The sequence below is a fragment of the Scyliorhinus torazame genome, chromosome 4, assembly GCF_047496885.1.
Source record: "Scyliorhinus torazame isolate Kashiwa2021f chromosome 4, sScyTor2.1, whole genome shotgun sequence".
Lineage (NCBI taxonomy): Eukaryota > Metazoa > Chordata > Chondrichthyes > Carcharhiniformes > Scyliorhinidae > Scyliorhinus > Scyliorhinus torazame.
Window position 1 is genome coordinate 311,774,640 of NC_092710.1, and position 15,559 is coordinate 311,790,198.

At 51.1% G+C, this 15,559-nt stretch overlaps 1 protein-coding gene across 6 annotated transcripts in view; it reads right to left on the reverse strand.

Moving 5' to 3' along the window:
• Positions 1-7,206: 7,206 nt before the first annotated feature.
• The window catches only part of bub1 (BUB1 mitotic checkpoint serine/threonine kinase), a 128,808-nt gene continuing 120,455 nt past the window's right edge, over positions 7,207-15,559 (reverse strand). For all 6 annotated transcript variants that reach the window (XM_072500068.1, XM_072500071.1, XM_072500069.1 and 3 more), the window contains 2 exons: positions 7,571-7,677; positions 7,207-7,457 (listed from right to left, as the gene is read on the reverse strand). In XM_072500068.1, the coding sequence (XP_072356169.1) occupies positions 7,277-7,457; positions 7,571-7,677 (288 nt within the window). In that variant the 3' untranslated portion in view covers positions 7,207-7,276. The remainder of the gene's footprint in view (positions 7,458-7,570; positions 7,678-15,559) is intronic.

Below are 15,559 nucleotides of genomic sequence, written 5' to 3' on the forward strand. Positions count from 1 at the left end.
GGGTGAGAAGAACGTACGAGATGGTGGGCGCTGGTGCTGGAGGGAGAGGAGACTCGGGGATGGGGAAAATGAGAACAGGCCGTGACAGGAGCTGCGCCAGAGGGGGTGGGGCAGGCTTAGGAAAGCGCGGGCTTTTTCCCACACTAGGGAAGGACGGAGGGGGGTGGGGAATGGAGGAACGCACACTGATTGGGAGATTCCCACACGGGGGTCAATGGCGGCGGGGGAAGCCGGGGTCAGCTGACTTACGGGAGTGCTATGGGGGGAGCAAAAGAGCTAGACATGGGTCTAGCGGGGGGGAATAGGGTTGCTGCTGCACTGGCCGAAGGGGAATGGGACACAGAAGAGGTGGTCGGGGCGGGGGCCTCCCGTCTGGGGGACTGGAGGGTGAGGGCAGCGCGGGCACGGGACTGGCCTAGAAAAGGAGATGGCTAGTCGGCGGGGGGGGGGGGGGGGGGGCAATCCGGCTGATAACGTGGAATGCGAGGGGCCTGAATGGGCCGGTAAAGAGGGCCCGAGTGTTCGCGCACTTAAAGGGGCTGAAGGCAGACGTGGTCGTGCTCCAGGAGGCACATTTGAAGGTGGCGGATCAGGTCAGGTTAAGAAAGGGATGGGTAGGACAGGTATTCCATTCGGGGCTGGATGCGAAGAACAGAGGGGTGGCAATATTGGTGGGGAAGCGGGTGTCGTTTGAGACCAAGAATATCGTAGTGGACAATGGAGGTCGATACGTGACGGTGAGCGGTAAGTTGCAGGGGACGTGGGTGGTATTGGTAAATGTATACGCCCCGAACTGGGATGATGCCGGTTTCATGAAGCGCATGTTGGGGCGCATTCCGGACCTGGAGGTAGGAAGCTTGATAATGGGTGGGGATTTTTTTTTAAATAAATATTTTATTGAAACTTTTTGGTCAACCAACACAGTACATTGTGCATCCTTTACACAATATTATAACAGCACAAATAACAATGACCTATTTTATATAAACAAAAAACAAAAAATGAATAAATATTAAATAACAAAAATGAAAACTAGCCCTAATTGGCAACTGCCTTGTCACAGGTTACACCCCCCCCCGCCCCCCCCACCCCTTCCCCCCCCCCCCCCCCCCCCCCCCCCCCCAAATCCTGGGCTGCTGCTGCTGCCTTCTTTTTCCCCTTCCATCTATCTATCCGCAAGGTATTCGACGAACGGTTGCCACCGCCTGGTGAACCCTTGAGCCGACCCCCTTAGGACGAACTTAATCCGCTCTAGCTTTATAAACCCCGCCATGTCATTTATCCAGGTCTCCACCCCCGGGGGCTTGGCTTCCTTCCACATTAGCAATATCCTGCTAGGGACGCAAAGGCCAAAACATCGGCCTCTCTCGCCTCCTGCACTCCCGGCTCTTGTGCAACCCCAAATATAGCCAACCCCCAGCTTGGTTCGACCCGGACCCCCACTACTTTTGAAAGCACCTTTGTCACCCCCATCCAAAGCCCCCGTAGTGCCGGGCATGACCAAAACATATGGGTATGATTCGCTGGGCTTCTCGAGCACCTCGCACACCTATCCTCCACCCCAAAAAATTTACTGAGCCGCGCTCCAGTCATATGCGCCCTGTGTAATACCTTAAACTGAATCAGGCTTAGCCTGGCACACGAGGACGACGAGTTTACCCTACTTAGGGCATCCGCCCACAGCCCCTCCTCGATCTCCTCCCCCAGCTCTTCTTCCCATTTCCCTTTTAGTTCATCTACTATAGTCTCCCCTTCGTCCCTCATTTCCCTATATATATCTGACACCTTACCATCCCCCACCCATGTCTTTGAGATCACTCTGTCCTGCACCTCTTGTGTCGGGAGCTGCGGAAATTCCCTCACCTGTTGCCTCGCAAAAGCCCTCAGTTGCATATACCTGAATGCATTCCCTTGGGGCAACCCATATTTCTCGGTCAGCGCTCCCAGACTCGCGAACTTCCCATCCACAAATAGATCTTTCAGTTGCGTTATTCCTGCTCTTTGCCACATTCCATATCCCCCATCCATTCCCCCTGGGGCAAACCTATGGTTGTTTCTTATCGGGGACTCCCCCAAAGCTCCAGTCTTTCCCCTATGCCGTCTCCACTGTCCCCAAATCTTCAGTGTAGCTACCACCACCGGGCTTGTGGTGTAGTTCCTCGGTGAGAACGGCAATGGGGCTGTCACCATAGCCTGTCGGCTAGTCCCCCTACAGGACGCCCTCTCTAATCTCTTCCACGCCGCTCCCTCCTCCTCTCCCATCCACTTACTCACCATTGAAATATTAGCGGCCCAATAGTACTCACTTAGGCTCGGTAGTGCCAGCCCCCCCCTATCCCTGCTACGCTGTAAGAATCCCTTCCTCACTCTCGGGGTCTTCCCGGCCCAAACAAAACCCATGATGCTCTTTTCAATCCTTTTAAAAAAAGCCTTCGTGATCACCACCGGGAGGCACTGAAACACAAAGAGGAATCTCGGGAGGACCACCATCTTAACCGCCTGCACCCTCCCTGCCATTGACAGGGCTACCATATCCCATCTCTTGAAATCTTCCTCCATCTGTTCCATCAACCGCGTTAAATTTAACCTATGCAATGTGCCCCAATTCTTAGCTATCTGGATCCCCAGGTAACGAAAGTCTCTTGTTACCTTCCTCAACGGTAGGTCCTCTATTTCTCTACTCTGCTCCCCAGGATGCACCACAAACAGCTCACTCTTCCCCATGTTCAATTTATACCCTGAAAAATCCCCAAACTCCCCAAGTATCCGCATTATTTCTGGCATCCCCTCCGCCGGATCCGCCACATATAGTAGCAAATCGTCCGCATACAAAGATACCCGGTGTTCTTCTCCTCCCCTAAGTACTCCCCTCCACTTCTTGGAACCCCTCAGCGCTATCGCCAGGGGCTCAATCGCCAGTGCAAACAGTAATGGGGACAGAGGGCATCCCTGCCTTGTCCCTCTATGGAGCCGAAAATATGCCGATCCCCGTCCATTCGTGACCACACTCGCCACTGGGGCCCTATACAATAGCTGCACCCATCTAACATACCCCTCTCCAAAACCAAATCTCCTCAACACCTCCCACAAATAATCCCATTCCACTCTATCAAATGCTTTCTCGGCATCCATCGCCACTACTATCTCTGTTTCACCCTCTGGTGGGGCCATCATCATTACCCCTAACAGCCTCCGTATATTCGTGTTCAGCTGTCTCCCCTTCACAAACCCGGTTTGGTCCTCGTGAACCACCCCCGGGACACATTCCTCTATTCTCATTGCCATTACCTTGGCCAGGACCTTGGCATCCACATTTAGGAGGGAAATTGGTCTGTAGGACCCGCATTGTAGCGGGTCCTTTTCCTTCTTTAAGAGAAGCGATATCGTTGCTTCAGACATAGTCGGGGGCAGCTGTCCCCTTTCCTTTGCCTCATTAAAGGTCCTCGTCAGTACCGGGGCGAGCAAGTCCAAATATTTTCTGTAAAATTCGACTGGGAATCCGTCCGGTCCCGGGGCCTTTCCCGTCTGCATGCTCCTAATTCCTTTCACCACTTCTTCTACCTCGATCTGTGCTCCCAGTCCCACCCTTTCCTGCTCTTTCACCTTGGGAATTTCCAGCCGATCCAAAAAGTCCATCATTCTCTCCCTCCCATCCGGGGGTTGAGCTTCATATAATTTTTTATAAAATGTCTTGAACACTTCATTCACTCTCTCCGCTCCCCGCTCCATCTCTCCTTCCTCGTCCCTCACTCCCCCTATTTCCCTCACTGCTCCCCTTTTCCTCAATTGGTGTGCCAGCAACCTGCTCGCCTTCTCCCCATATTCATACCGTACACCCTGTGCCTTCCTCCATTGTGCCTCTGCAGTGCCTGTAGTCAGAAAGTCAAATTCCACATGCAGCCTTTGCCTTTCCCTGTACAATCCCTGTGGGTGGGGATTTTAATACGGCGTTGGACCCAGCACTGGATCGCTCCAGATCTAGGACCGGAAAGAGACCGGCTGCGGTCAAGGTGCTTAGAGGGTTTATGGATCAGATGGGGGGGAAGTGGACCCATGGAGGTTTGCCAGGCTGCAGGCCAGGGAATTTTCTTTTTTCTCCCACGTGCACAAAGCCTACTCGCAGATAGATTATTTTGTTCTGGGCAGGGCGCTGATCCCGAAAGTGGAGGGAACGGAGTACTCGGCCATAGCCATTTCAGATCACGCCCCGCACTGGGTGCGGTGCGGAGTGCGACAAAAGTAAATGAGGCATTGAAGGCCTTCTATGAGGAGCTGTACAGATCCCAGCCCCCAGCGGGGGAAGAGGGGATGCGACGATTCTTGGACAAACTGAGGTTCCCGAGGGTGGAGGAGCAGGTGGCTGGTTTGGGGGCACCAATTGGGTTGGAGGAGCTGATCACAGGTCTGGGGAGTATGCGGGCAGGGAAGGCCCCGGGACCAGACGGGTTCCCGGTTGAGTTCTCGAGGAAGTACGTAGACCTGCTGGCCCCGTTGTTAGTGAGGACTTTTAATGAGGCAAGGGTGGGAGGGACCCTGCCCCCGACAATGTCGGGGCGACGATCTCTTTGATCCTGAAGCGGGACAAGGACCCACTGCAATGTGGATCCTCAACGTGGATGCTAAGATGCTTGCAAAAGTGCTGGCTACGAGGATCGAGGACTGTGTCCCGGGGGTGATTCATGAGGACCAGACAGGATTTGTAAAGGGTAGGCAGCTCAACACCGATGTGCGGCGGCTCTTAAACGTAATAATGATGCCATCGGTGGAGGGAGAGGCGGAGATAGTGGCGGCTATGGACACGGAGAAGGCCTTTGACCGAGTTGAGTGGGAGTACCTCTGGGAAGTGCTACGTAGGTTTGGGTTCGGGGGAGGGTTTATTAGTTGGGTTAAGCCCCTATACAGAGCCCCGGTGGCGAGTGTGGTTCATAATCGGCGGAGGTCGGAGTATTTCCGGCTGTATCGTGGGACGAGGCAGGGGTGCCCCCTGTCCCCCTTGTTATTTGCATTAGCAATTGAACCCTTGGCCATGTCATTGAGGGAGTCTAGGAAATGGAGGGGGGGTGGTCCGAGGGGGGAGAGAAACATAGAGTGTCGCTTTATGCAGATGACCTGTTGCTGTACGTGGCGGATCCAGTGGCGGGGATGGTGGAGGTCATGCAGACTGTAAGGGAGTTTGGGGATTTTTCGGGCTATAAGCTTAATGTAGGGAAGAGTGAGCTTTTTGTAGTACAGTCAGGAGACCAGGAAAGGGGGATAGACGATCTACCGCTGAGGAGGGCGGAAAGGAGCTTTTGGTACCTGGGGGCCCTACATAAACGTAACCTGACGAGGCTGGTGGAGCAGATGGAGGAGGACTTCAAACGATGGGACATGTTGCCGCTCTCGCTAGCGGGTAGAGTGCAGTCGGTCAAAATGGTGGTCCTCCCGAGGTTTCTTTTTTTGTTCCAGTGCCTTCCAATTGTAATCACCAAGGCCTTTTTTAAGAGGGTAGGCAGGAGTATTATGGGTTTTGTGTGGGCGAATAAGACCCCGAGGGTAATTGGAGGGTTTCTGGAGCGCAGTAGGGACCGAGGAGGGTTGGCGCTGCTGAATCTGAGTGGCTACTACTGGGCTACAAATGTGGCGATGATCCATAAGTGGGTGATGGAGGGAGAGGGGGCGGCGTGGAAGAGGTTGGAGATGGCGTCTTGCAAGAAAACGAGCCTGGGGGCGCTGGTGACGGCACCGCTGCCGCTCTCGCCGACAAGGTACACCGAGTCCGGTGGTGGCGGCAATGCTTAAGATCTGGGGCCAGTGGAGACGGCACAGGGGTGCAATAGGAGCCTCGGTGTGGTCCCGATCAGGGGCAACCATCGTTTTGTCCCAGGGAGGATGGATGGGGGGTTTCAGAGCTGGCATCGAGCAGGGATTAGAAGAATGGGGGACCTGTTCATTGATGGGACGTTTGCGAGCCATGGGGCACTGGAGAAGTTTGGGCTACCCCCGGGAAATGCTTTCAGATACATGCAGGTGAGGGCGTTTGTGAGGCAGCAGGTGAGGGAATTCCCGTTGCTCCCGGCACAGGAGATTCAAGACAGGGTGATCTCGGGTGTATGGGTCGGAGAGGGCAAGGTGTCGGCGATATACCAGGAGATGAAAGAAGAGGGGGGAGGCGTTGGTAGAGGAGCTGAAGGGTAAATGGGAGGAGGAGTTGGGGGAGGAGATTGAGGAGGGGCTATGGGCTGATGCCCTAAGTAGGGTTAATTCCTCTTCTTCGTGTGCCAGGCTTAGCCTGATACAATTTAAGGTGGTTGATAGAGCACACATGACGGGGGCGAGGCTGAGTAAGTTCTTCGGGGTAGAGGACAGATGTGGGAGGTGCTCAGGAAGTCCGGCAAACCATGTCCATATGTTTTGGTCATGCCCGGCACTGGAGGGGACTGGCAGGAACAGTATCTAAGGTGGTGAAAGTCTGGGTCAAGTCAAGCTGGGGGCTAGCACTATTTGGAGTAGTGGACGAGTCGGGAGTGCAGGAGGCGAAAGAGGCCGGCATTCTGGCCTTTGCGTCCCTAGTAACCCGGCGAAGGATCTTGCTAATGTGGAAGGAGGCGAAGCCCCCCCCAGCGTGGAGGCCTGGATAATTGATACGGCATTGTTTATCAAATTGGAGAGGATAAAGTTTGTCTTGAGAGGGTCTGCGCAGGGGTTCTACTGGCGGTGGCAACCGTCCCTAGACTATCTCGCGGAGCGTTAAATGAAGGTCGGTCAGCAGCAGCAGCAACCCGCGGGGGGGGGGGGGGGGGGGGGGGGGGGGGGGGGGGGCTTGTTTAGTGGGTATTTGAGCAAGAAAATACATGAAGGATCTGGAAAACTGACATGTACGAGAGGAATCCAATGTACAAAGCTCTGTATCATATCGATTTACCATGTTCATGTCTTGCTATCATGTGCGCTTTCTTACTTTTTGTTACCGGGGGGGGGGGGGGGTCGTTTGTAAGGGTGAAAAATTGTGTTAAAATTCTTAATAATTATATATATTTTTTAAAAACGCATAAATTTGACAGGAAAAAATGCCATCTAGCCACGGGGTTAAAATCACTGCTGTTTGTGATAAACTCCACTTACTAGTCCAAATCTTTCACATGTAGATTGAGGCAGTTTAGTTCCAAACAACTAGAAAAATGCTACATGCACTGGGATGAGTAAAAGCACAACTTGGGACCAAAATTGATGCAAAAGCTTTAATCTAGATTCCATGAGCCCTTAATGTCATTCAGTTTAGATTCTTTGTGAAGGTTTATTTTCCAAGTAAAAGTGACATTAACCGCCGCCGAAGTGATTTCAGTTTCTTTATGTATTGTTCCTTAAAGAGCGACACCAGCTTTTCCCGTAGATCTCGAAGTGATGGTAGAGTCTGGCAGTTGGGAATATATAACAAGGTACTAAAGAAATGATTCCACATATCTGCATGATGACCTCTGAAACAAAAAGAAAATAGTTCACCAACCTGGCCATAGTTCAGAGATACATGATATAATGTCACATCTGGTTAGGGTGACAATTCAAGATTGGTTGGGAATACAAAACTGACCTTTGAAAAGTTGCATTGACCTTCCAGACACCCTGTTCTTTCTTTAATTTCAGGTAAGTGCCAAAGAGTAGGCAGTGAACCGTGGCAGCAATTCCAAAGTAGTCTGTCTAAAGTCACAAAGAAGCATGCATGTTAGCTTCAAAATAATATTTTGGGTGCTTCAGACATGCTTTGCATAATTTCCTGATTGATTTAGTAAATAAATGAAACATAAGAAAAGCTTGGTCAATTAAAGAAGCAAATAATAGGGTAAAAGTCATGGCAAAGTACTTGTTTTTGATTCAGTCTTGAAATAAGTGTTCTGGCAGACCAGCATTTATTGCGTTCCTAATTGCCTTTCAGAAGGTGGGGGTAAGTTGCTACTTTGAATGGCTGTTGTTCATGTTCACTTAGTGTTGATAGATGTTGCATGTCCATTCATTGAGGCTCAAAGACACTGTCTTTGAACATTGTGTTTATTAGTAATACAACTATAATTGGGTATTTCCCAAACTTTTGGATAACTCCGTGCTTGCTTCTACCCAGCTCTTTCTCCAGTCCACAACTCACTCTAGTCTCAGATCATGTGTCTCTTTACATCACATTAGGTGGTATCATTTCTCAGCCCATATGAACCCTCAAGACAAAAGGAAGTTCCAGGACTTAGACCCAGTGGCATTGAAGGAACAACTATATAGCTCCAAGTCAGGACGGTATGTAACTTGGAAGGGAAACTTGCGGGTGGTGACTTTCCCAGGCATTTGCTATCCTTGCCTTTCTAGGCTGTTAAGGTCACGGAACTGTAAAATGCTACTGCAGAACCCTTAAGAATTGCTGTGGCACTTTTTGTCAGTGGTACATTCTGTTGTCACTGTGTGCACCAGTGGTGGAGGTGGTGCTGATGCTGATCGAGCTGGATACTTTGTCCTAGATGGTATCAAGCTTGAGTATTGCTGAAGCTGCATTCATCCAGGCAAGAGGAAAACATTCCAGGGTATGTCTGACTTGTACCTTACCGGGTGGACAGGCTTTGGTGAGTCAGGAGGCAAGTTGCTCACCATAGAATGCCCAGCCTCTGACCTTGTGTTTTTGGTTAATGGTAACCCCCAAGATGTTGATTGTAGGGGATCCATCAGGATGGTTACACTTGTATTGAAGACTGTCATTGCTTGGCCACTGCTGTTTGTCATTTTTATAAATGACCTGGAGGAGGGTGTAGAATGATGCGTCAGTAAATTTGCAGATGACACGAAAGTCGGTGGAGTTGTGAACAGTGCGGAAGGATGTTACAAGTTACAGAGGGACATAGATAAGCTGCAGAGCTGGGCTGAGAGGTGGCAAATGGAGTTTAATGCAGAAAAGTGTGAGGTGATTCATTTTGGAAGGAATAACAGGAAGACAGAGTACTGGGCTAATGGTAAGATTCTTGGCAGTGTGGATGAGCAGAGAGATCTCGGTGTCCATGTACATAGATCCCTGAAAGTTGCCACCCAGTTTGAGAGGGTTGTTAAGAAGGCGTACGGTATGTTAGCTTTTATTGGTAGAGGGATTGAGTTTCGGAGCCATGAGGTCATGTTGCAGCTGTACAAAACTCTGGTGCGGCTGCATTTGGAATATTGCGTGCAATTCTGGTCGCCGCATTATAGGAAGGATGTGGAAGCGTTGGAAAGGGTGCAGATTTACCAGAATGTTGCCTGGTACGGAGGGAAGATCTTATGAGGGAAGGCTGAGGGACTTGAAACTGTTTTCGTTAGAGAGAAGAAGGTTAAGAGGTGACTTAATTGAGGCATACAAGATGATCAGAGGATTAGATAGGGTGGACAGTGAGACCCTTTTTCCTCGGATGGTGATGTCTAGCACGAGGGGACATAGCTTTAAATTGAGGGGAGATAGATATAGGACAGATGTCAGAGGTAGGTTCTTTACTGAGAGTAGTAAGGGCGTGGAATGCCCTGCCTGCAACAGTAGTGGAGTCGCCAACACTAAGGGCATTCAAATGGTCATTGGATAGACATATGGACGATAAGGGAATAGTGTAGATGGGCTTTCGAGTGGTTTCACAGGTCGGCGCAACATCGAGGGCCAAAGGTCCTGTGCTGCGCTGTAATATTCTACGTTACTTGCCACTTACCTGTCCAAACCCAAATGTTGGCTGCATTTAGCAAGATTTGGATACAGTATGAGTCATGCATGTTTGCTGCTCTTATAATAATAATCTTTATTGTCACAAGTAGGCTTACATTAATACTAGGGCTGTTTAGCACATGGCTAAATCGCTGGCTTTGAAAGCAGACCAAGGCAGACCAGCAGCACGGTTCAATTCCCGTAACAGCCTCCCCAAACAGGCGCCGGAATGTGGCGACTAAGGGCTTTTCACAGTAACTTCATTTGAAGCCTACTTGTGACAATAAGCGATTTTCATTTCAATGAAGTTACTGTGAAAATCCCCTAGTCACCACATTCCGGTACCTGGGTTCGGGTACACGGAGAATTCAGAATGTCCAAATGACCCAACAGCACATCTTTCGTGATTTATGGAAGGAAACCCACGCAGACATGTGCAGACTCCGAATAGACAGTCACCTAAGCGGGATTTGAACTTGGAACCCTGGAGATGTGAAGCAACAGTGCTAACCACTGTGCTACCATGCATTGAGACAGCTGTAGATAGGCAACTCCTGACGATCTCCTGCTGTGCTGTTGAAGAGCGGAGATGATTTTTTTTTTTATATAAATATTTTATTGAAAATTTTTGGTCAACCAACACAGTACATTGTGCATCCTTTACACAATATTATAACAACACAAATAACAATGACCTATTTTATAAACAAAAAATGAATAAATAATAAATAACAAAAATGAAAACTAACCCTAATTGGCAACTGCCTTATCACAAGTAACACTCTCCAAAAATATAATTTAACAGTCCAATATATAATTATCTGTAGCAACGACCTATACATATTATACAGTATATATTAACAACCCTGAGAGTCCTTCTGGTTCCTCCTCCTCCCCCCCCCCCCCCGATCCTGGGCTGCTGCTGCTGCCTTCTTTTTTCCATTCCATCTATCTTTCTGCGAGGTATTCGACGAACGGTTGCCACCGCCTGGTGAACCCTTGAGCCGACCCCCTTAGAACGAACTTAATCCGCTCTAGCTTTATAAACCCTGCCATGTCATTTATCCAGGTCTCCACCCCCGGGGGCTTGGCTTCTTTCCACATTAACAATATCCTGCGCCGGGCTACTAGGGACGCAAAGGCCAAAACATCGGCCTCTCTCGCCTCCTGCACTCACGGCTCTTGTGCAACCCCAAATATAGCCAACCCCCAGCTTGGTTCGACCCGGACCCCCACTACTTTTGAAAGCACCTTTGTCACCCCCATCCAAAACCCCTGTAGTGCCGGGCATGACCAAAACATATGGGTATGATTCGCTGGGCTTCTCGAGCACCTCGCACACCTATCCTCCACCCCAAAAAATTTACTGAGCCGTGCTCCAGTCATATGCGCCCTGTGTAATACCTTAAACTGAATCAGGCTTAGCCTGGCACACGAGGACGACGAGTTTACCCTGCTTAGGGCATCTGCCCACAGCCCCTCCTCGATCTCGTCCCCCAGCTCTTCTTCCCATTTCCCTTTTAGTTCATCTACCATAGTCTCCCCTTCCTCCCTCATTTCCCTATATATATCTGACACCTTACCATCCCCCACCCATGTCTTTGAGATCACTCTATCCTGCACCTCTTGTGTCGGGAGCTGCGGGAATTCCCTCATCTGTTGCCTCGCAAACGCCCTCAGTTGCATATACCTGAATGCATTCCCTTGGGGCAACCCATATTTCTCGGTCAGCACTCCCAGACTCGCGAACTTCCCATCCACAAACAGATCTTTCAGTTGCGTTATTCCTGCTCTTTGCCACATTCCATATCCCCCATCCATTCCCCCCGGGGCAAACCTATGGTTGTTTCTTATCGGGGACCCCCCCAAGGCTCCAGTCTTTCCCCTATGCCGTCTCCACTGTCCCCAAATCTTCAGTGTAGCCACCACCACCGGGCTTGTGGTGGAGTTCCTCGGTGAGAACGGCAATGGGGCTGTCACCATAGCCTGTAGGCTAGTCCCCCTACAGGACGCCCTCTCTAATCTCTTCCACGCCGCTCCCTCCTCCTCTCCATCCACTTACTCACCATTGAAATATTAGCGGCCAATAATACTCACTTAGGCTCGGTAGTGCCAGCCCCCCCCCTATCCCTGCTACGCTGTAAGAATCCCTTCCTCACTCTCGGGGTCTTCCCGGCCCACACAAAACCCATGATGCTCTTTTCAATCCTTTTAACAAAAGCCTTCGTGATCACCACCGGGAGGCACTGAAACACAAAGAGGAATCTCGGGAGGACCACCATCTTAACCGCCTGAACCCTCCCTGCCAGTGACAGGGATACCATATCCCATCTCTTGAAATCCTCCTCCATTTGTTCCACCAACCGCGTTAAATTTAACCTATGCAATGTGCCCCAATTCTTGGCTATCTGGATCCCCAGGTAACGAAAGTCCCTTGTTACCTTCCTCAACGGTAGGTCCTCTATTTCTCTACTCTGCTCCCCTGGATGCACCACAAACAACTCACTTTTCCCCATGTTCAATTTATACCCTGAAAAATCCCCAAACTCCCCAAGTATCCGCATTATTTCTGGCATCCCCTCCGCTGGGTCTGCCACGTATAGTAGCAAATCGTCCGCATACAAAGATACCCGGTGTTCTTCTCCTCCTCTAAGTACTCCCCTCCACTTCTTGGAACCCCTCCATGCTATCGCCAGGGGCTCAATCGCCAGTGCAAACAATAACGGGGACAGAGGGCATCCCTGCCTTGTCCCTCTATGGAGCCGAAAATATGCAGATCCCAGTCCATTCGTGACCACGCTCGCCATCGGGGCCCTATACAACAGCTGCACCCATCTAACATACCCCTCTCCAAAACCAAATCTCCTCAACACCTCCCACAAATAATCCCACTCCACTCTATCAAATGCTTTCTCGGCATCCATCGCCACTACTATCTCCGTTTCCCCCTCTGGTGGGGCCATCATCATTACCCCTAACAGCCTCCGTATATTCGTGTTCAGTTGTCTCCCCTTCACAAACCCAGTTTGGTCCTGGTAATTGCCATTACCTTGGCCAGGATCTTGGCATCGACATTTAGGAGGGAAATAGGTCTATAGGACCCGCATTGTAGCGGGTCCTTTTCCTTCTTTAAGAGAAGCGATCTCGTTGCTTCAGACATAGTCGGGGGCAGTTGTCCCCTTTCCTTTGCCTCATTAAAGGTCCTCGTCAATACCGGGGCGAGCAAGTCCACATATTTTCTATAGAATTCGACTGGGAATCCATCCGGTCCCGGGGCCTTTCCCGCCTGCATGCTCCTAATTCCTTTCACCACTTCTTCTACCTCGATCTGTGCTCCCAGTCCCACCCTTTCCTGCTCTTCCACCTTGGGAAATTCCAGCCGATCCAAAAAGCCCATCATTCTCTCCCTCCCATCCGGGGGTTGTGCTTCATATAATTTTTTATAAAATGTCTTGAACACTCCATTCACTCTCTCCGCTCCCCGCTCCATCTCTCCTTCCTCATCCCTCACTCCCCCTATTTCCCTCGCTGCTCCCCTTTTCCTCAATTGGTGTGCCAGCAACCTGCTCGCCTTCTCCCCATATTCGTACTGTACACCCTGTGCCTTCCTCCATTGTGCCTCTGCAGTGCCCGTAGTCAGCAAGTCAAATTCTACATGTAGCCTTTGCCTTTCCCTGTACAGTCCCTCCTCCGGTGCTTCCGCATATTGTCTGTCCACCCTCAAAAGGTCTTGCAGCAACCGCTCCCGTTCCTTACTCTCCTGCTTCCCTTTATGTGCCCTTATTGATATCAGCTCCCCTCTAACCACCGCCTCCCAGACCACTCCCACCTGGACCTCCCCATTATCATTGAGTTCCAAGTACTTTTCAATGCACCCCCTCACCCTTAGACACACCCCTCATCTGCCATTAGTCCCATGTTCATTCTCCAGGGTGGGGGCCCTCCTGTTTCCTCCCCTATCTCCAAGTCTACCCAGTGTGGAGCGTGATCCGAAATGGCTATAGCCGTATACTCCGTTCCCCTCACCTTCGGGATCAACGCCCTTCCCAGCACAAAAAAAGTCTATTCGCGAGTAGACTTTATGGACATAGGAGAAAAACGAGAACTCCTTACTCCTAGGTCTGCTAAATCTCCACGGGTCTACACCTCCCATCTGCTCCATAAAATCTTTAAGTACCTTGGCTGCTGCCGGCCTCCTTCCAGTCCTGGACTTCGACCTATCCAGCCCTGGTTCCAACACCGTATTAAAATCTCCCCCCATTATCAGCTTTCCCAGCTCTAGGTCCGGAATGCGTCCTAGCATCCGCCTTATAAAATTGGCATCATCCCAGTTCGGGGCATATACGTTTACCAAAACCACCGTCTCCCCCTGTAGTTTGCCACTCACCATCACGTATCTGCCCCCGTTATCCGCCACTATAGTCTTTGCCTCGAACATTACCCGCTTCCCCACCAATATAGCCACCCCCCTGTTTTTCGCATCTAGCCCAGAATGGAACACCTGCCCCACCCATCCTTTGCGTAGCCTAACCTGGTCTATCAGTTTCAGGTGCGTTTCCTGTAACATAACCACATCTGCCTTAAGTTTCTTAAGGTGTGCGAGTACCTGTGCCCTCTTTATCGGCCCGTTCAGCCCTCTCACGTTCCACGTCATCAGCCGGGTTGGGGGGCTTCCTACCCCTACCCCCCCCCCAGGCGGTGCCCCCCCGCCCATACCAGCTCCCCCCTCTCCCCAGCAGCAGCAACCCAGTAATTCCCCCCTCCCACTAGATCCCCCGCTAGCGTAATTACTCCCCCCATGTTGCTCCCAGAAGTCAGCAAACTCTGGCTGACCTGGCTTCCCCCCGTGACCTCGGCTCGCACCGTGCGACGCCCCCTCCTTCCTGCTTCTCTATTCCCGCCATGATTATCATAGCGCGGGAACCAAGCCCGCGCTTCTCCCTTGGCCCCGCCCCCAATGGCCAACGCCCCATCTCCTCCACCTCCCCTCCTCCCCCCATCACCACCTGTGGAAGAGAGAAAAGTTACCACATCGCAGGATTAGTACATAAAACTACTCTTTCCCCCCTTTTTAACCCCCCTCTTCGCCCCCCACATTCGCCCCACCACTTTGTTCAAACGTTCTTTTTAATAACCCGCTCATTCCAGTTTTTCTTCCACAATAAAAGTCCACGCTTCATCCGCCGTCTCAAAGTAGTGGTGCCTCCCTCGATATGTGACCCAGTCTTGCCGGTTGCAGCATTCCAAATTTTATCTTCTTTTTATGAAGCACCGCCTTGGCCCGATTAAAGCTCGCCCTCCTTCTCGCCACCTCCGCACTCCAGTCTTGATAAACGCGGATCACCGCGTTCTCCCATTTACTGCTCCGAGTTTTCTTTGCCCATCTCAGGATCATTTCTCTATCCTTAAAACGGAGGAATCTCACCACTATGGCTCTGGGAATTTCTCCTGCTCTCGGTCCTCGCGCCATCACTCGGTATGCTCCCTCCACCTCCAACGGACCCGCCGGGGCCTCCGCTCCCATTAACGAGTGCAGCATCGTGCTCACATATGCCCCGACGTCCGCTCCCTCCGCACCTTCAGGAAGACCAAGAATCCTCAGGTTGTTCCTCCTTGCGTTGTTCTCCAGTGCCTCCAACCTTTCCACACATCGTTTCTGATGTGCCTCATGCGTCTCCGTCTTCACCACCAGGCCCTGTATGTCGTCCTCATTCTCGGCTGCCTTTGCCTTCACGACCCGAAGCTTCCGCTCCTGGGTCTTTTGTTCCTCCTTTAGCCCTTCGATCGCCTGTGGTATCGGGGCCAACAGCTCTTTCTTCATTTCCTTTTTGAGCTCTTCCACACAGCATTTCAAGAACTCTTGTTGTTCAGGGCCCCATGTTAAAC